General features: G+C 38.3%; 1 protein-coding gene across 2 annotated transcripts in view; it reads left to right on the top strand.

Annotated features, from left to right (window-relative positions):
• UBE3C (ubiquitin protein ligase E3C) overlaps positions 1-27,394 on the top strand; it is a 73,613-nt gene that overhangs the window by 43,109 nt on the left and 3,110 nt on the right. For both annotated transcript variants that reach the window (XM_081344075.1, XM_081344074.1), the window contains exons 18-22: positions 1,578-1,825; positions 15,948-16,160; positions 19,029-19,217; positions 19,339-19,405; positions 19,894-20,024. In XM_081344075.1, the coding sequence (XP_081200201.1) occupies positions 1,578-1,825; positions 15,948-16,160; positions 19,029-19,217; positions 19,339-19,405; positions 19,894-20,024 (848 nt within the window). The remainder of the gene's footprint in view (positions 1-1,577; positions 1,826-15,947; positions 16,161-19,028; positions 19,218-19,338; positions 19,406-19,893; positions 20,025-27,394) is intronic.

The following is a 27,394-nucleotide window of genomic DNA, read 5'->3' as shown; positions in this document are numbered from 1 at the left end:
CGGACGCAAACCCAGCTTTCTGACACTGGGCTCTACAGTGTGACCCAAAATCCTTTGGTAATCCTCAGATTTCATGATGCCTTGCACACATTCAAGGCACCCAGTGCCAGAGGCAGCAAAACAACCCCAAAACATCATTGAACCTCCACCATATTTCACTGTAGGTACTGTGTTCTTTTCTTTGTAGGCCTCATTTCGTTTTCGGTAAACAGTAGAATGATGTGCTTTACCAAAAAGCTCTATCTTGGTCTCATCTGTCCACAAGACGTTTTCCCAGAAGGATTTTGGCTTACTCAAGTACATTTTGGCAAACTCTAATCTTGCTTTTTTATGTCTCTGTGTCAGCAGTGGGGTCCTCCTGGGTCTCTTGCCATAGCGTTTCATTTCATTTAAATGTCGACGGATAGTTTGTGCTGACACTGATGCTCCCTGAGCCTGCAGTACAGCTTGCATTCCTTTAGAACTTGTTTGGGGCTGCTTATCCACCATCCGGACTATCCTGCATTGCAACTTTTCATCAATTTTTCTCTTCTGTCCACGACCAGGGAGATTCACTATAGTGCCATGGGTTGCAAACTTCTTGACAATGTTGTGCACTGTGGACAAAGGCAAATCTAGATCTCTGGAGATGGACTTGTAACCTTGAGATTGTTGTCCACAATTTTCGTTCTCAAAATCCTCAGACAGTTCTCTTCTCTTTCTGTTGTCCATGCTTCGTGTGGCACACACAGACACACAATGCAAAGACTAAGTGAACTTCTCTCCTTTTTATCTGCTTTCAGGTGTGATTTTTATATTGCCCACACCTTTTACTTGCCCCAGGTGGGTTTCAAGGAGCATCACATGCTTGAAACAATCTTATTTATCTACAATTTTGAAAGGGTGCCAATAATTTTGTCCAGCCCATTTTTGGAGTTTTGTTTGACATTATGTCCAATTTGCTTTTTTTCCTCCCTTTTTTTGTTGTGTTCCAATACACACAAGGGGAATAAACCTGTGTATAGCAAAACGTGTTCCTGCAATACTTTTCTGTGAGAAATACTTGATTTTCTGGAAAAATTTCTGGGGTGCCAACAATTTCGGCCATGACTATCAGCATAGAAGGAGGATACATTTAAGTCAAGACCTCTTTGAATAGCCCTTGAATAATAGCTGCTTTGTCAATCTTCTTTGATGTAGCCTCTGCACGTAAATTCTTAGTGTAAAGCATAGACAGAAACCAGATATTTAGGCTAAAGCTTTCATTAGTCCCAGTGAACTGAGGAATGGTTAGGATTCTTGAAACGTTAACCAATAGATTTGGAGGGCCACTGTGAGCTCCAGAAAAATCTACACTATATGGTTTCAAATACATATTTCAGGAATGAATTTAATTTTTCTAGGTTGTATATTTTGATTTCAGCTAGGAACGAGTGGGATGGAATGGTAGCAATATGCAGTTTTCTGCATTGCTGAGACCAAATGGTGTTGGTAGGATTAGATAAATTTAAATACTATTTAATGCTGTTTCCACAATCAGCTTTTTGTGGATTTGGATGTGTTTAGTATATTCTATAGTCTTTGTTTTATTTCTCCAGAACCTGATTTGAAAAAGCGGATTCGTGTTCATTTACTCAATGCCCATGGTCTAGATGAAGCTGGTATCGATGGGGGTGGAATATTCCGAGAATTTTTGAACGAACTACTTAAATCAGGATTTAACCCTAACCAGGGTTTTTTTAAGACCACTAATGAAGGACTGCTTTATCCAAATCCTGCTGCACAAATGCTGGTTGGAGGTTCTTATGCACGGCACTATTACTTTCTTGGGCGGATGCTTGGAAAGGTAAATAAATGCATGAATATATAAATTACTTGAATTCCCCAAAACACACACAGGGGTTAGGTCAAGATTTAGTAGAATAATCTGAGTGACACAAGAAGGTTTGTATATATTTCTACTTTTGTTTCAAAATATATACATAGATTTTTATATTTATCTGCTGTGCTTTACCTCTCTGACAGTTATTACCTCTGAAATGGATTCATAATATTTTGCAGCAAGCAGAAGGGAAATGCAAAAGAAACAGGAATCAGTTTTTAAAGGACTGAGTTACATGCTAGCATTTATATCCGTTGGCCTGACTTTTCTCGGGTAATTATAATAGCACTTGGAATGCTGTGTTACTATCCAAGAAACAAATAGATAAAAAAGTCATAGACTCTGTGAAAAGTGTTAAAATGGGAAAGGTACAGGTACAGGCATAACTGGAGAAATATTAAAATATGGGTATAGTTTGTAGATGGAGTAACTGTACAACTTGTTTAGCATGTTCAGAGTCTGTATCTGTGTCTAATAATTTTGTTAGTAGTTAAAGCATCAGAGTAGAAACCAAGAGACCTTGAGAAATCCTCCCTCCTTAGCCACAAAGCCCAGCTGGGAGGCCTTGGGACGGTCTTACTCTCATTATCTCAAGATTCTATTTATTTTTATATTTCTATTCCTGTTGTATTTACAGCAAAATGGTGCATATCATACATCCACACAAGAATATGAAAGATGACAATAAGCAATACAGGAAACACCACCTGTGAATCAGAAAAAGAAATAACCGCAATACAGATTAGCAATAAAGTGTATTTTTTTTTACCCTTTTTAATGATAAGCAAGACAAAAATATACAGTTACAAAAATCTATACCTTTATCAGTAAAATTTTGATTTGAAAGTACCTGTTTTACAGTTGTGGTTACTCTATTCATCTATTAAATTTGTTAACCTCCAAATGAGCAGTGTACACTTTAAGATACTGTAGACCTTGCAGGAGAGAAGCCATATTGGTCGGTGGTGGCAAAATATCAGAAGGTATTTTGTAGCATGCTTATTCCAATTAATGTGTTCTAGTTGTTTTTATCTTGTCTATTTTGGGCTTACATTTGTTTGAATCATGTAAGTGTGCGATGGGCCTCTATATAAATCAAACAAAAATAACCCATCATGTTTGTTACATTGGTGTCACTTACGCACCATTCAGGTGCACATTCGCACATTTCTATAAGTGATCGGGAAAGGTGAAAAATAGGGGGGGGCATACTTCCATACTCTGTAAATACATTTATGCAGAATCAAGGACATTTGCCTAGATGTTATCTTTTTAAACAGAAAACTTTTGTCTGATTGAGATAAACTGAATCACACACTAAACCTTGACATGAAAAGAACTTCTGGTCGCTCAGAAGGTAGAAAAGTTTTGCAGTGTGTACTCTGTGCTTATGAGGGGATAGAATGATGGTGTTATCTAATAATTAGCTATATCCAAGTGCAGAAACATCTATTAAGTGGCATTCAGCAAGAAGATAAGGCACGTTCTTATTGTTCAATCCACACCTTATTTTTCAGTCCCTGTCCAAATTGTGACTTTAGTTGAATAATTATTCATCCATTTATGAAAATGCTTCCATTGCATCCATTTGCAAACTATTTCTAAGGTGATCCAGTATGTTATTAAAAGTCCTTGTGTGAATGTGGCCCATGTTATAAAAGAAGTGTTAGATTCAAGCAGTTTCTCACTCATAAGCCAAAAGAACTGTGTTTATGTTACAGCACTATGAAAGTGGAATATATTAAAATTGAATAATTTACGTATATTTTATGTTTAGATAATCTAAGGGCAATTATCAAGTATGTTTTAAGCAATCGTGTTATGTTAATAAAATTAGGTTCCCATTTTAATCCAGGGTCAAGTTTGGCATGCTATTCTTATATTTTGATCTCGTTTAGTCTTGACTTTGCATACAGGTCGTCCCCGACTGAAAACAGTTCATTAATAACCTTCAAAGGTACAACAGTACTGAAAAAAAGTGACTTATGACCGTTTTTCACATTTATGACTGTTGCAGCATGTCCATGGTCATGTGATCAAAATTTAGATGGTTGGAACTGGCATGTACTAATGACGGTTGCAGTGTCCTGAGGTCATGTGATCACTTTTTGTGACCTCACAAGCAAAGTCAGTGGGAAGCCAGATTCAATTAACAACTGTGTTGCTAACTTAATAGCTGCAGTGATTCACTTCACAACAGTAGCAAAAAGTGTTGTAAAATGGAGGAAAACGTACTTAACAACTGTTTTGCTTAGCAACAGTAATTTTGGGTTCAGTTGTGGTCATAAGTTGAGGACTACTTCTACTATGTATATCTTTTATTTTGCCATTTTTTTTGTAAAACCATTAGAACTCCTACAGCTTTTAAGAACTTCCTAATAGGCAAAAACAGACTTCTTACTCTAATACTAATATTTCATAATGGAAATAAAACATGATGATTTTTTAATATAACTCAAATAAGAGGCGTCATTTAGATAAACCCAATGGGCAATAGAAATGTTAATATATTTTCAGCAAGTAAACCTTCTGAGCTTGGTCTTTCAGTTGTAAAAGCTGTGCTAACTTTTTCTCATCTAAATTACCTATCAAAGACACCTTTTTAAAGTTCAAAACTCCTCATGTTAAAAATCTAAAAAATGTAACTATCTTGTTTCACTTATTTACTAGAAATGCCTGTTTTAATTACACAAAGCACTCTTTGTGTAATACTCATAAATCACTCCTGATTTACAAAACTGGCTAATATTCAGAAAGGTGAAAACTCAGTAATATGCAACACATTTTAATTAACTCTAATAGAAATTTATTTATTTTTAAATTCAACTAATACTTTCCTTGATGGTAGATTCTTTCATATAACCAATTATCTTTTCATTACAAATGACTAAACTTACTATCAGCATTTGTAAGTATGTGTCCAGCATTAAAACACTGCTAAAAGTGTGGTATTTTAACACTAAATCTTTGAGAGTGAAAAGATTCTATTGATTGATTGTGATATTTATTGGGTCATAATGTATTTAAATTTTCTTTAATGCATATGTTAGCGATTGTTTACTGTGATAAAGTGCAGAAAGGTCTCTGTGAGCAATTCTGCATGGAAAGAATTACCTCATGTCAATGGTCACTTCTCAATTAAAAGTTCCATTAGCAGATGATTCCAGCTTCTGGTTTGTGTACTGATTGCATTTTATAGCTCCTAAATCAGGCTGCCTAGACAGGGAATAAATAAACAGTTAAAGTATGTGGTAATGGCATCCTGATCTTTTTTCTTTTTTTCTTTTTTCTTTGGAAACACCTAGGTCCATTTAAGCCAATTAAGTTCAGAATATTTACTGAAATAAAAAATTGTAGCATTTGAACTCTTACTGAAAATGAGTACTTTGCTAATTTGAGGATATTGATCCAGCTTGATACCTGTCTTCCCTGTTTAGATTAATGGTACTAACCTTCGCACAGCTTTAAAAAATATTTGTTTCACAGAGGTATATATTTATTCTGGTAATTTCCTTTCAAGAACTTCTCTAATTCTGCATGAGTAAGAATTCTTCTGCAGAGATTAATTCTAGAATTCTACTGCTGTATCACTATATAGTTATGGTCAATACAACTGACAGTACTGTTCTCAGCTACTATAACACAGGTGTCCCAAGTTCTAAAATAACATCTGTGGGTATTTGCACCTTCTAGATGTACATCTGAGAGGAAGATGAATTGCGGGGTTTGATGTTAGTCTTCTCCAACCTGGTCCCTTCCAGATTAATAAATAATAATAATAATAATAATAATAATAATAATAATAATAATAATAATAATAATAATAATAATAATAATAATAATAATAATAATAATAATAATTAGAAGAAGAAGTAGTAGTAGTTGGAAGGGACCTTAGAGGTCATTTAGTCCAACCCCCTGCTCAGGCAGGAAACCTTATACCATTTCAGGCAAATGGCTGTCCAGTCTCTTCTTAAAAACCTCCAGTGTTGGAGCATTCACCACCTCTGGAGGCAGGTTGTTCCACGGGTTAATTGTTCTAAATGTCAGGAAGTTTCTCCTTAGTGCTAGGTTGCTTCTCTCCTTGACTAGTTTCCATCCGTTGCTTCTTGTCCTGCTTTCAGGTGCTTTGGAGAATAGCTTGACTCCCTCTTCTTTGTGGCAGCCCCTTAGATATTGGAACACTGCTATCATGTCACCCCTCATTCTTCTCTTCGTTAAACTACACATACCCAATTCCAGCAACCGTTCCCTATATGTTTTAGCCTCCAGCCCCCTAATCATCTTTGTTGCTCTTCTCTGTACCCTTTCTAGAGTCTCGACATCTTTTTTACATCGTGGTGACCAAAACTGGATGCAGTATTCCAGGTGTGGCCTTACCAAAGCATTGTAAAGTGGTATTAGTACTTCACTTGATCTTGATTCTATCCCTCTGTTAATGCAGCCTAGCACTGTGTTGGCTTTTTTGGCAGCTGCAGCACACTGCTGGCTCATATTGAAGTGATTGTCCACTAGGACTCCGAGGTCCCTCTCACAGTTACTACTATCGAGCAAGGTACCACCTGTACTATATCTGTGCATTTGATTTTTCCTGCCTAAATGCAGAACCTTACTTTTTTCACAATTGAATTTCATTTTGTTAGATAGTGCCCAGTGTTTGAGTCTGTCCAGATCCTCCTGTATCTTAAGCCTATCTTCTGGAGTATTGGCTATTCCTGCCAGCTTGGTGTCGTCTGCAAATTTGATGAGTTCCCCATCTATCCCCTCATCCAAATCGTTGATGAAGATGTTGAAGAGCACTCGGCCCAGAACAGAGCCCTGGGGCACCCCATTACACACTTCCTTCCATGTAGATGCAGTTCCATTGAGGACCACACGCTGAGTACGGCCTGTCAGCCAGCTACGAATCCATCTGGTGGTGATGCTATCTAACCCACATTTTTCTATCTCATCAAGTAGTAGGTTGTCATCTACTTTATCAAATGCCTTATGAAGTCCAAGTAAATTAAATCTACGCCATTCCTCTGGTCCACTAGTATTGTCACTTGGTCAAAGAATGCAATAAGGTTTATCTGGCACGATCTGTTTTTGACAAACCCATGTTGACTTTTAGTGATGACTTTGTTTGCATCAAGGTGTTCGCTGATTTGTTGTTTGATTATCTTTTCCAGAATCTTCCCAGGTATTGAGGTCAGGCTGATAGGTCTGTAGTTTCCAGGATCTATTTTTTTCCCTTTTTTGTAGATGGGAACTACATCAGCTCTCTTCCAGTCCTCTGGTAGTTCCCCAGTGCTCCAGGATCTATGAAAAATATACCTGTAGTTCAGTGGTTCTGAGATCACGTCTGCCAGTTCCTTGAGAACTTTGGGATGTAATCCATCTGGTCCTGGTGATTTGAACTCATCTAGGCTGGACAGGTGTTCACTTACCATTTTTTTGCCTATCTTAACTTGCATTTCTATTCTGTTTTTTATGGCCCTGGTTTTGGTAGGTTGGACTGTTTTTCCCCTTTGTGTAAAGACAGATGCAAAAAACGAGTTAAATAGTTCTGCTTTCTCCCTATTGCTTGTCACCTCCTTGCCACTTTCCGCCACTAATGGACCAATCATTTCCTTAACTTTTTTCTTGTTTTTTATATGTTGAAAGAAGCGTTTTTTGTTATTTTTGACTTTGGTCCCAAGCCTTAGTTCATTTTGAGCCTTAGCTTTCCTCACTTCATCTTTGCAGGCACGGGCTATTTGCTGATATTCTGCCTTAGTTATGTGCCCCTCTTTCCAATTCTTATACTTGTCCTTTTTATCTTTCAATTTATCAGAGAGTTCTTTATGCAGCCACGCTGGTTTCTTTTGAGAGCTATTATTTTTCTTCTTTGTTGGTATTTTACTAGACTGGGCCTTTATTATCTCACGTTTCAAAATTTCCCAAGCTTCTTGAGTTGTTTTCCCCTTTAGGATTCTCATCCATGGAATTCTTCCCAAGGTCTCTCTAAGTTTATTGAAATTAGCTCTTTTAAAGTCCAAGACTCTAGTTTGGCTGTGTTCTATTGCTTGTGCCTCCAGAATGTTGAATTCCAATATTGCATGATCACTTCCCCCCAAGGTTCCTGTGGCTTTGACACCTTCTATCATTTCTTCTCTGTTTGTGAGAATTAAATCCAATATGGCTAATCCCCTAGTTCCCTTCTCCACTTTTTGGGAGAGAAAGTTGTCTGCTAGGTTTGACAGGAATCTGTTTGATCTTCCACTTGGTGCTGAGTTTGTCTCCCAGTTGATATCAGGGTAATTAAAGTCCCCCATTACTATTGTGATGTGCTTCTTACATACCTTAGTTAGCTGACTAGCAAAATGTTCATCTATTTCCTCTGCTTGGTTGGGCGGCCTATAGTATACACCTATGGCAATGTCATTTCCCCCCCCCCTTTTATATTGACCCAAATGCATTCAGGTTTACAGTTTTCGTCATTGTTGTGCTCTATTTCTGTAGAGATAAAGTTATTTCTTATATATAGAGCAACTCCACCTCCTCTTTTGTTTAGTCTCTTTTAAATAGTTTAAATCCCTCTAGCTGTGTGTTCCATTGGTAGGTTTCGTCCCACCATGTTTCCGTAATGGCAACAATGTATGTATTGGACAAGGACTCTCATTATTCCTTGCTCAGCTGCAGACAACAAATTGAGCAAATAGAGATGGCACAGCAGCTAATATAGATAGTCCTCAATTTAGGACTAGTCAATGACCATTCAGAATGATAACAAACCTCCTTATAACAAACATATGACCTACTTTCGGAGTTGTGATGGACACACACATAGAAGGAAGAATGGATTCAACTAATGATCATGGAGTTGACTTAACAAGCATCATAAAAGTGGTCACAACCTGAATCTAGTCACATGCCTCAACTTGCAGCTGAAATTCCAATCTCAATTCTGGTCATAAATCAAGGATTAACTGTAGTTGAGGTTTGTTTTGATTGTTATGGAACCATTTTACCATTAGTGTTGAATATTTTTCAGTGTAATGGAAGCAAACTTGGTGAAAAGAGAGCAGGGGCTCAAAGCAATCAGTTACAGGTAATCCTTGCCTTACAACAATTTGTAAGTAAAATTGCATTAAAAAATGATGACTTTTTCACACTGATGACCATTGCAGCAACCCCATGGTCATGTGATCAAAATCCAGATGCTTAGCAAATGACTCACATTTATGATGGTTGCAGTGATGCAGGGCCATGTGATCACCTTTTACAACCTTCTGACAAAGTCAGTGGGGAAGCCGGTTTCACTTAACCACCTTGTTGCTAATTTAATAAATACAGTGATTCACTTAACAACTGTGGCAAGAAAGATCATAAACTGGAGCAAAAATCAATTCACTGTCTTGCTTAGTAATAGAAACGTTGGGCTTAATTGTCATAAGTTGAGGACTATCTAATGTTGCTAATAATACAGGTAGCTCTTGATTTATGGCCACAATTGAGCCTAATATTTCCATTATAAGCAAGTTAGTTGTTAAATAAGTTACATTTCATTTTACAATCGTTTTGCCACAGTTGTTAAGTGAATCACGTGATTGTTAAGCAAATCTGGCTTCCCTCATTGACTGCTTATTAAAAGCTGGCTGGTGATCATGTGGCCTCAGGACAGTGAAACCATCATAAACACATGTCAGTTTTCAAGTGTCTGAATCTTGATCACGTCACCGTGGGCCTGCTTGAATGGTCATAAGTGTGAGAACCAACCATAAGTTGCTTTTTCCTATGACATTGTGACTTTGAATGGTCACTAAATGAATGGCTGTAAAACAAGGACTACCATATACAGGTAGTCTTTGACTTACAACCATAATTCAGCCCAAAATTTATGTTGCTAAGTGAAAAATGTGTTTTCCCCATTTTATGACCTTTCTTGCCATAGTTGTTAAGTGAATCCCTGCAGTTAAGTTAGTAACATAGTTGTTAAGTGAATCTGACTTCTCCATTGACTTTGCTTGTCAGAAGGTCGCAAAATCTGATCACATGACCTCAGGACACTGCAAATGTCATAAATATCAACCAGTTAAGCACCCAAATTTAAATCATGTGACCACAGGGATGCTGCAACCATCATAAGTGTGAAAAATGGTCATAATTTACTTTTTTCAGTGCCATTATAATTTCTAATGGTCACTAAACTGTTCTCAGTTGAGGACTACCTGTATTTATCATAATGGAAATATCAGGTTATTCTTATTTTTTGTTTACATGTTGAGTAATTTTTGTTTTACGTAAGGCAACAAATGCATTTTCTCTTTTTGCTAGAGTGTGGTATATCAGAGCAAGTTGGGTTTGGGTGTTGTTATTTCTTAAATAGATGGTTTTGTTATTTTGAAAATGGTAAAGATTAAAGTGAACCTGGTGTGAGCAAAGCTTACATTCTAACTTTTTGTGCCTCGTCTTTTGGGAATATGAGTAGTTTGCTGTGAAATGTGTGTGTACTTTACTATTTGTTATCCAGTAAAAATATTTTTAAAAACAGAATAAGGAAACTCAGTTTTCTTAATCTGAATTTTATGTAGGAGAACTCTACTTTTGCTATAATTAGAAAGCTTTTCTTGGCATATCTGGCACAGCTACACTTTGTTGTCTTGCAGTTGAAGAGATTCTAACTTTGTAGATAATTTTGCTTGCTCTGCTATGACCTTAGTATTCTTTTTATATTCTTTTTTGTTCTGGTTATATCAAAAAGTGTCTTCGGCATTCTCTTACGATAGCATTCATTTTTATACTTTCAGCTTGCCTAGTATGTAGGAATTAGGGAGCTTTGATCTGTTTTATATAAGATTTAGCTTTCAAAATAAAAAAGATTGATTCACAATCAACTCCTTAAGGTTGTAGAATTGGTCTCCCCTCTCCTTCACCTCCTTCCAGCAATGCTCTCTCAGTCACTAAAAATGATGGATCAAGAGGAAGTACAGGTAGTGCTCCACTTACAACATTTCATTTAGTGACCATTGAAAGTTACAATGGCACTGGAAAAAGTGACTTATGAACTTTTTTTTTTGCAATTATGACCTTTGCAGCATCCCTTTGATCATGTGATCAAAATTCAGATGCTTGACCACTGGTTCATATTTACAACTGTTGCAGTATTCTGGGGTCATGTGATCTCCTTTTGTGACATTCTACAAGCAAAATCAATGGGGAAGCCAAATTCACTTTACAACCTGATTGATAACTTATGAACTATAGTTACTCACTTAATAATCAAGGCAAGAAAGGTCATTAAATGAGGCAAAAGTCACTTAATAAAAATTTGGAGCTCAATTGCTGTCATAAGTCGAGGACTCTTCTGTATTTGAAGACTGATTGCAGTGAAAATGGTTGGTAGTTGTCTAGTGCAAAGATAAGTCTTCTTTTCCTTGCAGTGAGCCCTACCCATCCCAAATACCTTGATTGAATTGTGTGGGTGCATTTTAAGCCCTACATGGCTTGGGTCCGGGATATCTGAGGGAACACCTGCTGCCGGCATCAAGCTCCCTTCGTCCGGTGCGCTCCCACAGGGAGGGTCTTCTCAGGGTGCCACCGGTAAGAGATTGCCGGCGGACGACACCCAGGGGTAGGGCCTTCTCAGTGGGTGCGCCTGCCCTTTGGAACCAGCTGCCAGTGGAGCTGAGGACTGCCCCCAACCTCCGTTCATTCCGACGGGACCTGAAGACCTGGCTCTTCGAGCTCTCTGGCCCAGGCTGAGAATTCTAATTTTAGTTATTTTAATTTTAATTTTAACTGGGGTTTTACTTATGCAGGGACGAATATAATTTTTTTAAATTTGTTTTTAACTTTTGTATTTTGTTTTTAATCACCCTTTAAACAGCCCTGAGTCCTTCGGGAAAGGGCGGTATATAAATGTAATAAAATAAATAAATAAATAAAATAAAAATCCCAAATAGAATCTATACAGACTAGTAATGATACCCACCAATTATAGTTTTATCACCGTTATAAGGCAGATGATCACATGACTGAACTTATTTTAAACCTTTTTTTTTCCCCAAAGGTCACTAAGTGACCATTGTCTTTGTTTAAGTAAGTGCCATGGCCACTAAATGAACGCTGTGGTTGTTAAGCAAGCCCATCATTTGCTATGTTCAATTTTTGCTGCAACTGGAAATAAATGTTAGTTTTTTGCAAAAATGTCATAAATTGCTGTCGCACAACTGCTGGATGCTGCAAATGGCCTTAAATGCAAGCTGGTTGCCGAACACTTAAAGTGGGGTCATGTGACCGTGCTGGTAGAGGCAGCCATGGGAACTTCTGAACTGAGTTGGAAGGACCTTTTGGGGGCATTCGTAACTTTAGTAACTCCTCATTCAGCTGCAGATTATATAGATCATTTCTAAATAAAGAAATGGTGACTCATATCTTTAAATTTCCTGTGACTCTCCTGAATTATGCTGTATGGATCCACTATGGATCTATGTGCAAGCAATCCTTGGCTGTTTTAGAAGCACTGAGAGGTGGAATAATTATGTACGTTCCTATCTCTGCATTCTGGAGCTAATGCTGAAAACAAACTCTGCCCCTTGGGCAGGCAGAAGTTCATTTAATGTAAAGTTTCTTTTCAAGTATGTTTTAATTAGAAAAGGGGATGTTTTCAAAGCGTGACTGATTTGGCCAACAAAACTCCAGAAAAGGGGGCATTTGTGCTGTGTGTGCGCAACCCTAACCTCCCCATCAGAAAAGTACAGAGCTCACTTAACAAAGAACGATTGTACATTTGAGAGGTGCATGTTGCAAAACTTAGCTCTTACACTAATTGGAATATTAACTATCCATCTTACGGTGTATTTTTAATGTTCTTGCTTTTTTAAATATACTGGTGGAATCTGGCTATGGAAATCAGTATTTAATTAAATGATAGTCCAGTTTCCACAATCCAGGTGGCCTAAAAATGCTTTATATGGTTTTTAGATTAAGTTATAAATGTTTGCTATGGAGTTACCTGAAGATTGATGGAGATGCATTTGAAAAGCATTATTTTTTTATTGATTCTTAATGTAGTAAATTACTAAAGTTATTTGGCAGCAAACAGAAATGGCCTGTGATGTTGTTCACATTTATTCTCCTGATAGTACCACAATTTGCATTAATTGCATTGCTAGTGCACTCACTTATATTAAAAAGCTTCTAGTATAATTAATCCTTTTTATTTCAAATCATTTTGGCACAATTTCCAGCAATAAACACTCATAAAAGGTAGACACTTGAGAAATAACAAGCAGGTTGCTTCAATATACCTATTGCTATTTTCTCTTGACATGAAGTTATTGATAGGCTTCTAGGAGCCAGTATTGCATATAGGCTAAGAATTAAGACTCATATGAAAAATGGTAAGTGGATTATTTTGCATAAAAAATAGACAGTTCTTGAATCTGTGTAATTAACCTGTGTTTAAAAAATACCTTGATTTATGCCTACATTTGTATTTCAGTTGCATACATTTTGGAAATTTAATTTACAATCCATTTAGCTGATGTGATCATAGTATTTAGAACCATCATTTATTAGGGCTAGTATATTAAATGCTTTAAAGCTACTTTTCCCAACTTGATTCTCTCAAGAGGAATTATAATTGCAACTCCCAGAAATTTTTAGAACACCTGGAGGGCATCCAATTGGGGAATGCTACTTTAAAGACTTCATTTTGAGATATACCCAGGCACAAAAAGGAATTGTACCAAGGTCTCTCTCTCTCTCTCTCTCTCTCTCTCTCTCTCTCTCTCTCTCTCTCTCTCTCTCTGTCTCTGTCTGTCTGTCTCTCTCTCTCTCTCTCTCTCTCTCTGTGTGTGTGTCTCTTTCTCTCTCTCTCTCTCTCTCTCTCTCTCTCTCACTCTCTCTCTCTCTCTCACTCTCTCTCTCTCTCTCTGTGTGTGTGTGTGTATATACGTATACATATACATATACATATACATATACATACACACACACACACACACACACACACACACACACACACATCTTTATTTCCTGCTTCGGCCTAACAAGGCCATCGACAGGCAGTAGTCACAACAGTGACAGCTCATATTTGTAAATTTTAGATTGCTAACAAAGAATTAAAGGGAGACTGATATGCATTTCAAATGAAAATTAAAGGGAGACTGATATGCATTTCAAATGACTGATGAAAACAAATAAGTTTGAAATGCATATCAGTCTCCCTTTAATTCTTTGTTAGCAGTCTAAAATTTACACACACACACACACACACACACACACACACACACACACACACACACACACACACACACATATATATATATATATATATATATATATATATATATATATATATATATATATATATATATATATATATATATATATATATATATATATATATATATATATATATATATATATATATATATATATATATATATATATATATATATATATATATATATATATATATATGTTTTCTGAGGTTTTCGCGGGTGTTTGTATGTGGATCTTTGGTCATTCGGGTTTTTCCCCGCGTAGAGTTGAAGGTGTAGGAGCAACGTTTCGACGGAATCCCATCCGTCATCCTCAGGCTGGTGGCTTCAGCTTCCTTCTTCTGGGCCACTACCACATGCTTCTCCCAGAAGAAGGAAGCTGAAGCCACCAGCCTGAGGATGATGGATGGGATTCCGTCGAAACGTTGCTCCTACACCTTCAACTCTACGCGGGAAAAAACCCGAATGACCAAAGATCCACATATATATATATATATACACACATACACACAGAGAGAGAGAGAGAGAGAGAGAGATTTTTTCTTTTACTGATTTAAAACTCAGAACAATGACTACAAATTTAAATTCAGCTACACAGATGAAGGTTTCATTTGTCATGATTTTATTAAAAATCCTGTAGTTGCATTAGTGGAATATCTCCTTAGTTTTTCTCTTATTGTTTGCACTTTCCAGGTGATGGTAGATCTAAACTTCCTCACTGCAGCTAGGTATCAAAATATATTTGATATGACATCAGTAGATGCTCTTTGCTTTTATTACATGTTTATAATAAAAGTTTAGCTTCTTCTTGACCTTTGTTGCCCAAATTTTGAAGAGTGGGATTGGAAATAATAGGAGATAGCTTTTCAGTTCCAATATATGCCTGTAATACAGAGAATTAAAAGCAAAGCCACAGTGTCATCTTAGAAAATGGCTAAAAGTTTTCCCAAAAAATCTATTTTGAAGCCATAAATAAATAAAATAAAATTTCTTGTGTGAAGTGTGTACTATGTGATATATAAGAAAAAACTGTTTTGAGTTGACTTGAACACACACACACACACACACACACACACACACACACACACACACACACTGATGCCATACTTAAATCAGATTCAATTATTAAGAACATTGTAAATACAATTATAGGAATTATGATACATATTATAGAAATTTTTATAGATGGAGATAGGATTGAATACAGTATCTAAACTGAAAAAATGAAGCCTAAAAGGGAAAAAATGTATGATATAGTTGTAATCAGGTGGATTTTTTCAAGACTAAACTTCTCTTTTGCTTCTTTCTATGAGTCCCCGGAGCTGAATACACTTATGAATAACAAGAATGGATTTGCAGTTTTTCATAATTTACATAATGCAAAATTCAACCCCCTTTCACGTACGATTGCTGCATATAAAATAGGACTAAGTGAATATACATTTTTTTGTAATAGTGGCGAATACCAATAGCTTGTGTGTAGCAGGAGAGTGGAAGTTTGTTCTCCATATGCCCGGAGAACGAACCTCCACCCTCATACACACATTTTTTTACTGTAAATAGTTAAGACTTGAACATAAAAATATAATTTTAGAATTATATTTTTTCTGCTACATGTCCTTAATTTTCTTGCACAACGCTATCGTCGATCATATCGTGTGTATATGCTTCATTGTGATGATCGTTGACTAAGGATTACTGAATATTGTATGTACATTTGGGCCATGAGCTTTTTTTCCAGCAGGCCCAGGAAATGAAATCATGCGTTTCCTTCTTCTGCTGCTGGATGAATGTCAGATGAGTGATTTTCAATCTTCTTTATACTTTTTTAAAAGGCTTTATATGAAAATATGCTGGTTGAGCTTCCTTTTGCCAGTTTTTTCCTCTCCAAGTTGCTGGGGACAAGTGCTGAGGTTGACATTCATCATTTGGCATCTCTGGATCCTGAAATGTACAAAAACCTCCTTTTTCTTAAGAGCTATGAAGGCGATGTGGAAGAACTTGGGCTGAACTTTACCGTGGTAAACAATGATTTGGGAGAGGCACAGGTAAGATATTTTCTCTTGTCTATTACAGCCAGTTAACTATTAATTTCCCAGCACTGTTTGCATTCAGATGCCATGGTGATAAAGCACTGACAGAATAATCGCTGTTTGTGCCATTTGGAATCAAAGCATTCAATGTCTTACTGTTTTGGTACTATTTGATACTTTTTTTTTTTTGCTAAAGTGTCAAAGACAGACAATTTACGTGATTGCGCTTTTATTTCAAATTTGAATGTTCTATTCTATAATGCAGTTAGAGAGAAAGAGAGAGAGAGCTAAGCTAGCTAGCTTGTGGTTAAAAACTTTCAGTTGAAATTTGGACTTGTTCTTCTTTATAGGCGGTCTCTCCATTAATTCATAATGATTTTTCTGTGCTGATACAGAAGGTTGCATTAAATGACTGTTAATTATTCGTTAGCATATTCTTCCAATTGATTAATGTATTCTAACACAGTAGGATGATAATCCCAATAAATACATACTCCTATCAGTGTTGCTGCCATATGCTTCACAGACTTCCACACAATTGTGGGAATCCTGAGGGTGGGTGAGTGGGATATATCACCTCATCTGTCCACGCCATGGTGTGAAGCAGTACGCACTCAACTGTGGCTTTACACCAAGGGAGATATTGAAGTCTACAGCAGCAGATACACCCTCATTTGTACCTTGACTGCTCTTTAGAAGGCCAGATCCTGAAGCTGCCACCTAATGAGAAGGAAGGACTCACTGGAGAAGAGCCTAATGCTGGGAAAGGTTGAGGGCAATAGAAGAAGGGGACGACAGAGAATGAGGTGGCTGGATGGAGTCACTGAAGCAGTAGGCGTGAGCTTAAATGGACTCCAGAAGATGGTAGAGGACAGGAAGGCCTGGAGGAATGTTGTCCATGGGGTTGGACACGACTTCGCAACTAACAACAAAAATCAGTGTGTATGGTGAGGAGAGGTTAGGGATACTCATTCACAATGAGTCTCCAAGGTGAAGTTGCTGCTTGAAGTAGTCTCAACTTTCCTTCTTCCATGGTGGCACAGGAAATATGTCCCTTCTCTAGAACAGCTAGTTCCGGATTGAGTGTCAGATGGAAGAAGTGCCAGAATCCTCCACTGTGCTGAAAGGTTGGCCATCTGGAGCTATTATCAGCTATAGCGTGCATCCTGTGCTTTGAGGGGCACCCCTGTGCAGCCAGCTTCCTTTGCTTAAGAACTTACTGCTACTTGACAATTCACCCAGGACTTCTGGAAGTGGAAGGGCACCTGGATGATAACTAGGTAGCTGCTTAAGGGCCCAGACTGCCTGGATTCCCTTCTCCAATGGCTACAGATGTAAATTTGAAGTGCTCCACGGTTGCAATGTGCCTGTTTTGGGTACTACTACCACCCTGAGTCCTGAACCTTGCAACAGAGGGATTGGCTGTATAAAGCACTGGCACCACTACTGTCTGTACTTCCTCAGCCTTCAGCCCTTCGCGGACCTCACCCCACCTTACCCTCACGACTAAAATCAGCCTCCAGCCCTTCCTTCTTTTGACCAGGAAACCTGGTACCAGTTTGCCTCTGATCAGCCCCTTTCTTTGGTGGTAGCTTGTTCAGCAGGAGGGAGGGAATGGTGGGGGAAGAGAAAAAAAACCTTAAAGACAATGGGGAAAGGCTGCATTTAATGTACCTGTATCTAACAATGCTTTCAGCTAGAGTATGCAGAAGCCAGTGAGAAAAAATTGGTTTCCTGAAATAAGCAGATTGGGGGGAAGGGTTTATTTCTTTGGAGCTGTAGCAAGGGAGGGGGGGACGGAAGGGGCGAAGGAATCCCTGATGCTCTGTTCAACTGTAACGATCACAAACCTTGCTACACTGACTCAAACGTGGTCATTGTGCCAAGCAGAGGAAGGCTGCCAGGCATTTACTACTAGTTACCACTGTTCCAGCGGAAGCACTGCTTTGCCTTGAATCCAGTGGTCTCTTCACTTTGCCCCTTACCCATATCACACTCCCCCCCCCCACGCTATATGGACGATTGAATACTAAAATAATAGCCAGTATTCAATCGTAGCAGCTAATCCTGGACTTTCAAAACATTTCAACTTGAACACTTTTTCAGTCCTGATTTGAACTCTCAAAGCATACACATTTTGGCTTGTTTACAATCCACCCAAAATAACTGTTAAGTGCAAAAAACTATTTTGTACATTCTTAGAGAGTTCCTTTTAAATCAAGGTGCATTCCAATATTTATTTGCTAAACTTCAAAAAATTGCAGGAGTTTCAGTCAAAATCCTGAATTCCATTCCTAGCAAACTTCGGTGTCTCCCCCCCCCCCCCAAATAATATAAAGCTGAAATGAGGGATTGGCTGGGGCATTGAAGTATTTTTTTTTAGGGAATGTGTGTTTTCCATCTTTTATCCAGAGATATTTTCAGAGGTTGACATCAACAAAAGTTTGTTGAATCAAACTTCTTCGGAATCCCTGTTGTTCCATTCTGCCATCTAGTGGCAAATGCCGTGACCAACGGGCCATATTCCTTTCTTCTTAGCCAAAATGTCCCCTTCCAGGCATAGACTCATTGATAGTATTGATAGTGCCATATAAAAATAATGTATTCATAATTATTGAAGATTGGTGTGTGAGTTGCTGCATCAGCACAACGTCATGGAAGGTGATTGGGGCTAGGGCAAGGATAGGCAACCTTGGCTCTTTTATGACTCGTGGACTTCAACTCCCAGAATTCCTGTGCCAGCCATGCTGGCTCAGGGATTCTGGGAGTTGAAGTCCACGAGTCACAAAAGAGCCAAGGTTGCCTACCCCTGGGCTAGGGGAAAAATAATTTGTCTAGAGGGAATGGGGTTGATTTGATACAAGATGTTTGTGTTTTTTATAGGTGGTTGAATTGAAGCTTGGAGGAAAGGATATTCCTGTCACTAGTGCAAACCGAATCGCCTACATCCATCTTGTGGCAGACTACAGGTTAAATAAACAAATCAGACAGCATTGCCTGGCATTCAGACAAGGTCTTGCCAATGTTGTTAATCTTGAGTGGCTCAGAATGTTCGATCAACAAGAAATACAGGTATAATTGCCCAGCCAAATGGAGGAAATGATGCATTCAGCAACTTTAAAGAAAATTAAGGATAATGTTTTGCCTAGATGTATTAACCACATATATGCTGCTTTTTCTCCAACCCTTCCAGGTTTTGATTTCTGGAGCCCAGGTTCCAATTAGTCTAGAGGATCTTAAAACTTTCACAAACTATTCAGGCAAGTACATGGTAAATAAAGGTGGTGTTGAAGGACAAAAATAAAGAATCTAAGCCAGGGAGGTTGAATATGATTAATTCTCTTTGATGTCAAGAGAAGAATAAATTATATGGTTATACTCTTTATGCATGCCCACACATGCACTCGTTTGGTGGATGAATAATCAAAGAGCAGAAGTAGCAAAAATATATTAACATAATGTGCAGTAATACACAAAAAGGAATGAGTAGTTCTACAAATTAGCAACATGTTTCCCTTAGTTTTAAGATATTGTTATCCCTTAATTAGTATGTGAAAGAAATGATTATATGATCTTTTAACTATTTTTATGCCTCCTATTAGTAAAGCTTACAAAATCTTACTGTTTATTAGTCTATCCTTCCATCCATTGTTTTTCAGATCCAGCCATAGCCTCAAAAATAATTGTTTTCTAATCATGTAGATAACTCTGTTTTAATGCAGTTTTATTTTCTTTTTTAAAATGGTAGGAGGTTATTCTGCAGATCATCCAGTAATCAAAATATTTTGGACAGTAGTTGAAAGTTTCACTGATGATGAAAAACGTAAATTACTCAAGTTTGTGACAAGCTGCTCACGACCTCCTCTCTTGGGTTTTAAGGTACCTGCCTTCATAATTTTGTCTTCTAGCTAATTTGTTACAGCCATAATAATTAATAAATTAATTAATTAAACATCTGCTTAGTTAAAAACCAAAGCGACATTAAAGTAATGGAGATGCAGACACGTAAATTATAAAAATTTAGATCATTCCTAAATAAAAATTAAGATTTTTTTGTCTATTCTAGGACAATATTTTCAATATTTTTAAAAGAACCTATTGCAATCAATGTGGTGGTACTGTAGTTCTAAATATTTAGTCTTAGAAGTATATCTCATAGGATTCAGTTTGGCTTTTTCTCAGTTAAAAATGTATAGAATTGCAGCGTGAGTGTTTTTTGGGGAAAAGAAAAATTTGATCAGTATTTGGAGAGATCAAATTAAAAAATTGCACAAGTGAAGTTAAAAAAGTGAAATCAAAGGAAGTGTTAAATAAGTTCCAAGCCTTATTGTTGGATGCTACTTGACCGAATAGTCCATTTCATCTCAATTATTTCACATGATAAATTAGCGCAATCGCTTTCCAAAGAAACAAGTGGGGCTTTCAGCTATTATCATTTGACTAGTTATGCATCCTGATCATGATGTTGGTCCTTTCTTAAAATGAATGTGGATGTTTGGATGAGATTCTATAATGCGGAAAATCATGGAACCGTCCATGCTTCCTTCACTGCATGGACTTAATACAGGTAGCTATTGCTTCACACACAGTATTGCTCACAACACCCCAAAAATGAAGATGTGTTCGCCTTCCATATAGGAGGAATAAGAAATCTGCAACTCAAGTCATCTCTTGAGAATGCAGTTGCCGAAAAATAAAAACTGTGATATGGTGCCATTTTGTTCCTGATTCCTTCCTGCCTTACAAACGTTATATGGAACCTATCTCTAAATTTCTACTTTGAGATCTCCCTATAGAACGTGGTATATAATATACTGGACTTATACATGTTATATATTCGATATTCCCCATTTACAGTTCTAAGCTGATGAAACCCAGAATCCATTATCCAGAGCCGGGTGCAAAAGTATTATTCAAGAGAGGAAGAATATATTATTTTGAATAAGAGTACCTGTGAACAGGGTTGGTTTTGTTATCAGAGTTGAGCTTACAAATAGTAGCATGAAAATCTACAAGCACAATTGAGTCCATAATTTCCATAGCTAAGCAAGGAACTTGTTAAGTGAGTTTTATCCCATTTTACAACCTTGCTGCAATTGTTAAATGAATTACTGCAGTTGTTAGTGACATAGTGAATCTGGCTTCCCCATTGACTTTGCTCATCAGAAAGGTTGTGGAAAGTGATCAGATGGGACACTGCAACCATCATAAATACATGCCAGTTGCCAAGTGCCTGAATTTTGATCACATGACTATGGCATGCCAGTCTTGTAAGTGTGAAAAACTGCCATAGGTCACTTTTTTCAGTGCTATTATAACTGAATGGTTATTAACAAATGGTTGTAAGTCAAGGACTATCTGTAGGCCTCCTTTAATAATGACAATTGTGAATGGGAATTCAATCATTAAACAAAGTAGTTGCTACAGTGAGAGGAAAAATTACTTGATCCCCTGCTGATTTTGTACGTTTGCCCACTGACAAGGAAATGATCAGTCTATGATTTTAATGATAGGTTTATTTTATCAGTGAGAGAATAACAAAAAATTTCAGAAAAATGCATTTCAAAAAAGTTATAAATTGATTTGCATTGTAATAAGTGAAATAAGTATTTGACCCCTTCACAAAACATGCCTTAGTACTTGGTGGCAAAACCCTTATTGGCAATCACAGAGGTCAAACGTTTCTTGTAGTTGGCCACCAGGTTTGCACACATCTCAGGAGGGATTCTGTCCCACTTCTCTTTGCAGATCCTCTCCAAGTCATTAAGGCTTCGAGGCTGACGTTTGGCAGCTTGAACCTTCAGCTCCCTCCACAGATTTTCTATGGGATTAAGGTCGGGAGACTGGCTAGGCCACTCCAGGACCTTAATGTGCTTCCTCTTAAGCAAATCAATTTATAACTTTTTTTGAAATGAGTTTTTCTGGGGTTTTTTGTTGTTACTCTCTCACTGTTAAAATAAAGCTACCATTAAAATTACAGACTGATCATTTCTTTGTCAGTGGGCAAGTGTACAGAATCAGCAGGGGATCAAGTAATTTTCCCCCTCATTGTAAGTGAAACTGTGGTTGCACTTAACAATCTGACTTCAGCTTTCCTTTGCTTTCCAAACCTGCACAAGGTCTACGATTGGTTGTAAAGTTACTTTTCATCAGTATTGTAACTGCAAATTGCTGCTAAATGGGGACTACTGTATGCTTGTTTTCTCTCTAGTCTTTGTCTCATTTAAATGGCTTAAATTTGTTCTCAATGTTAAGTGAGTGTGAACTGGAAAATGCTGATCTCCATTTTCTCTTGGAATTGGAATCTTGATTTACTTTCTGCCCATACCCACTTACTAAAATTGACTATATTTGGGACCAGGCTTTCTGTTGCTAAGCAAGGCAGTTAAGTGAGTTATGCCTATTTTTTTTTTGGCCATAGTTGATAAGCGAATGACTGCAGTTGTTAAGTGAACCAAGGGGTAATTAGGCAAATCTGACTATGCTTGTCAAATTGGCTGGGAAGTTTGTAAGTGGCAGTCACATAACCCCTGGACCCTGTGACCATTGTAAATACATGTCAGTTGCCAAGCACCCAAATTGTGATCGTTGTGATGGTTGCAAGAGTGAGGACTGGTTATAAATCACTTTTTTCAGCACCATTGTAACTTTGTTCCAGAACTTGAAACAGTTGCCACAAAATGGTTGCAAACCACATCCTTTATACTCAAAAGTTTATTGTAAAATACATATGATTTTTGCATTGGAAAACAGTGCAGAAAAAAAAACGTTTATCAAAGAATGGGCGAAGATTCCCAGTCATTCCTTCTGATGCTTGCTCGTCAACCAAAGAGGCTGTTTATCTGCTGTAGAATACCAAAAGCTGCTATTACTTTACCTACCAAAGTGAGGAAGACATATTCTTACCCTGTCGCGCCATTGTGGCCTCGGACCTTTAAAAAGAGTAGCATAATTAGTGTTTATAATAAATGCCCTTGCAGTATTTTGAAGATGAAGAGTACCATGTTCTGTAAGTAGATGTAATTAGTATTTGCCATGAAGTAAATGCATTCGATTAACCAAAAACATACTATTGAGGGCAACATTAGAGCAACATGCCAACAAAATTAATTGTGTATAGCTGTATTAAAATGGAAGCTATTTCAATTTTACTGTTAAGGGTGTAATTTGGAATTGTCTGGACTGAAATCTTACCCAGGCTCTCTATTATGGAACTTTCACCTTTTGCTAAAGTTAGTCCAGACTCATTTAGAAGAAAGTAGTGTGTCTTGCAGTCCTTTATTTATAAATAGCCCAGTCATGACTTTCACTATTAAAAAAACAAAGCCAAGTCTTCACTCTCAACTGCTTGAACTCGCACCAACGTATGCTAAAGCTAATTAAAGTTTAATAAGTTTAACAAATGAAATGGTTACAGACAAAAAGAAATCATTAAAGTGCAGTTGGAAACTGTTAAGTTCCAATCAGGGCACACAATAAATTGGTGCTGCTGCTTCTTCTTCTTCTCTGCTCTTGCAGATTCCCGTTGCAGAGTATTTAATTATATGATAGATGGTGCCCTTGGCTTGGCATTTCAACAGAGAACTTCATTTTAAACATTTTTTTAAAGCTTATAGTAAGAAAATTCAATTAGTGCTCTGAGAGGAACGCTAAAAACACAGCATTTTAGCTATGACATACATTTTAAGGCCTCCATTTAAACAATAACTTAAAATCTCATTATCCTCTTGACTCAGGGTGCTAGGGTGTTTTTTTTTCCAGTTTCTAAAACCAGATTATCTGTTTTAACTGACCAAAGCACATGATGAAATTAATACTCCCTCACTAAGGAAAATGGAACTTTGATCATAACACCTAGGGAAATAATTTTCACAGAATAGGAAACTTTATTTAAACACTTAGAATAAATACAGAGTGAAAGACAGATTCCCTATTTATATGTTGCATGTTTCCTTTTAAAATTATTTTTTTTTCAGAGTTGGAATACAATTTTTTTCATGTTTTAAATCGATTTTTCTCAGGACAAGAATATAATTTTTCCTATTGTAAGTAAAATAAGTATGTATAAGATAAAAGGTAAAGGTTCCCCCGCACATGCGTGCTAGTCGTTTCCGACTCTAGGGGCCAGTGCTCATCTCCGTTTCAAAGCCGAAGAGCCAGCGCTTGTCCAAGGACGTCTCCATGGTCATGTGGCCGGCATGACTAGATGCCAAAGGCAGACGGAACACTGTTACCTTCCCACCGTAGTAGTCCCTATTTTTCTACTTGCATTTTTATGTGCTTTCGAACTGCTAGGTTGGCAGAAGCTGGGACAAGTAACAGGCGCTCACTCTGTCACGCGGCACTCGGGATTCGACCTGCCAAACTGCCGACCCTCTGATCGACAAGCTCAGCGTCCCAACCCACTGAGCCACTGTGTCCCTACAAAGGAATAATTGGAAAAGAAATCTTCGACCAACATAAGTCTCAAAACTAATGACGCATGTGATGTTGTGCAAGGTTCTGGATACTAAATAAAAATGAGGTTTTGTGTAAATTGAAAACCATAAAGATTACTGTTTCCTAAAGCAGAGGTCCCCAGACTTTTGGGCACTAGGGACCGGTTCCGCGGAGAAAGGTTTTTCCACGGACCAGACAGTGTGTGGTTTTGTGTGCATCCCACGGATGGGACTTTGTTTGTGCAGCCCGGTTGTTGGCATGCTGCAGCCCAGTACCAGTCCAGAGACCGGAGGTTGGGGACCCTGTCCTAAAGGATGAGCTTGAATTTAAAATGCTTTCTTCTTGAGAACAACAGAAATCTAAATCTTGTGTAATTCTCAGGTTCTCCATTTTGCCCCTCTTTCATAATCCAAAATGAAAAGGCCATATCAATAAAAACTGAACTAGCAAACGCTTATTAAAATAACTACGTATAAACAAAAGGTACCTCAATGGTGAAATTAATGGATCTTCCATTGTTTCTTTGATACAGGTAGTCCTCGACTTACAACCATTTGTTAGTGATTGTTCGGAGTTATAAGAGTTATAAAAGTTACTTGTGACTATTTTTCACGGCAACTGGCAGGTATTGATAACGCTTGCAAGTGTCCCAAGGGGTCCTGTGATCACCTTTTGGGACTGTGTGACAAGCAAAGTCGATGGGGAAGCCAGATTCACTTAACAACCGTTTTACTAAATTTAACAACTGCTGTGATTCACTTAATAACTGTCACAAGGATGTTTGTAAAATGGGACAAAACTCACTTAGCCGTCTTGCTCAGCAATGGGAAATGTTGGGTTCAGTTGCGTTTGAGGTCTACCTGCACACGGAGACGGTACAAGTGCTCATTTCATCCCCTTGTTCCAGCAGGAAAAACAGCAAAGGGAAGGAGGGGAATGAGAAGGAAGAGCACAAGTGGGATTGTAAGAGAACCAGGGCAGCACATTTCATGGGAATGAGATAAGGGAAAGAGATGACTGGCGGGGAAAGGAAGAGAACTGAGAATCCACTTGGATATTGCAGAGAGGTTTATGTTTAGCAAGCATTGTAAGCAGTCTTTAAGCCCAGGACTGTCTTTAGTTTTTTAATGATGAGAATGTCCTTGGATCTCAAAGGGCCTATTATTTTTTTGTAGGAAACAAAATCCCCGTTGGCTACAGCTCAGTACTTAGTGTGAAAATTTATTTATTTATTCGGTTTATATACCGCCCTGTTCCCAAAGGACTCAGGGCGGTTTACAAGGCAAAATTTAAAAACAATCCAATATAAAATTAAAATAAAATTAAATTAAGTCTAGCCGCAAAAATTAAAATCACAATTTAAAAACATTAAGCCCCTCAGTCCAGACGAGATAGCTCAAAGAGCCAGGTTTTTAGGTCCCGGCGAAATGAATGAAGGTCGGGGGCAGTCTGGAGTTCCGTTGGCAGTTGATTCCATAGGGCAGGCGCGCCCACAGAGAACGCCCTCCCCCTGGGGATCGCCCGTCGGCAATCCTTGACCGGCGGTACCCTGAGGAGGCCCTCCCTGTGGGAGCGCACAGGACGAAGGGAAATTGATGCTGGCAGCAGGTGCTCCCTTAGGTAATCCGGGCCCATGCCATTTAGGGCTTTATAGGTCATCACCAGCACCTTGATTCTCACCCGGAGGGCAACCGGAAGCCAATGCAGCTCGCGGAGAAGAGGTGTTACATGGGAGTATCGGGAGACTCCCATCACAACTCGTGCGGCTGCATTCTGCACCAGCTGAAGCCTCCGAGTGGTCCTCAGGGGCAGCCCCATGTAGAGAGCATTGCAGTAGTCTAGCCGGGAGGTCACGAGCGCATGGGTGACTGTGCATTGCCCAAAGGGAGAAAGATATCTAAGGGTGGGGGAAGCACGTTGGCTACAGCTCAGTACTTAGTGTGAGAAGGCATTGCCCAACGGGAGAAAGATATCTAAGGGTGGGGGAAGCATCCTCCAGAGTGGGAGCTGGGAGGGGCAGCAGCTGGCACTGTGGAGAAGCTGTGCTTGTATATTTTGTGCTAAAAGGCACAAAATTTGTTCCCAAAGTTTTCAGCATAGCTACTGGCTTCAGAGTGAGCATTCCCAGTTCCTTGATACTTCTAGAACTAGCTTCTTACGTTCCCATAAGTGTCTTCAGGTCAGCCTCTCCAGGTCAGCCGCTTCCACGTGTAGATTAATAACTGTAGAGGCCGAGGGAATAGCCTTGAAGGACTGTGGTCAGATAAGAGGAGCTTCGCACCACCTCTAAGTCACATGTTCACCATTACAGCCAGTTAGTATATATTGTCCTGTTTAAAATTGTAAACACAAGTCAGCATGTGGGTTTTTTCCCACTTAGTGACCACTTCATTTAGTAACTCTGTCATCAGTCCCAATTGCAGTTGCTGAACAAGGACTTCCTGTACCTAGGCTTAACAATCCCTAGGCACTTCAATCCCTAGGTTTGTACGTGGCGCACAATTGTACATGGTGCACAATCACATGTATAGTGTGAATGGATTTAACATCCAGTCTCTCCTGCAGTCAAACTCAATACAACACCCTTTCATTTTCTATCCGAGCCAGCCTTCACATTTTCTCATTTCATCCCAAAAGCCCTGCAGAAGAAGCATAACTTAGCTGGATTCCATTCTTATCCACAAGTTTATTCTTTTCAAAAAAGGAGGGCACAGCTGAGAAGGTTAGCTTACAGCAGACATGTCAAACACAAGGCCCGGGGGCCGGATCCGGCCCGCAAAGTGGTTTCATGTTGTCTGCAAAGCCATCCT

This window comes from Vipera berus (genome assembly GCF_964194415.1).
Source record: "Vipera berus genome assembly, chromosome: Z".
Classification (NCBI taxonomy): Eukaryota; Metazoa; Chordata; class Lepidosauria; order Squamata; family Viperidae; genus Vipera; species Vipera berus.
This window is presented reverse-complemented; position numbering and strand designations above follow the sequence as displayed.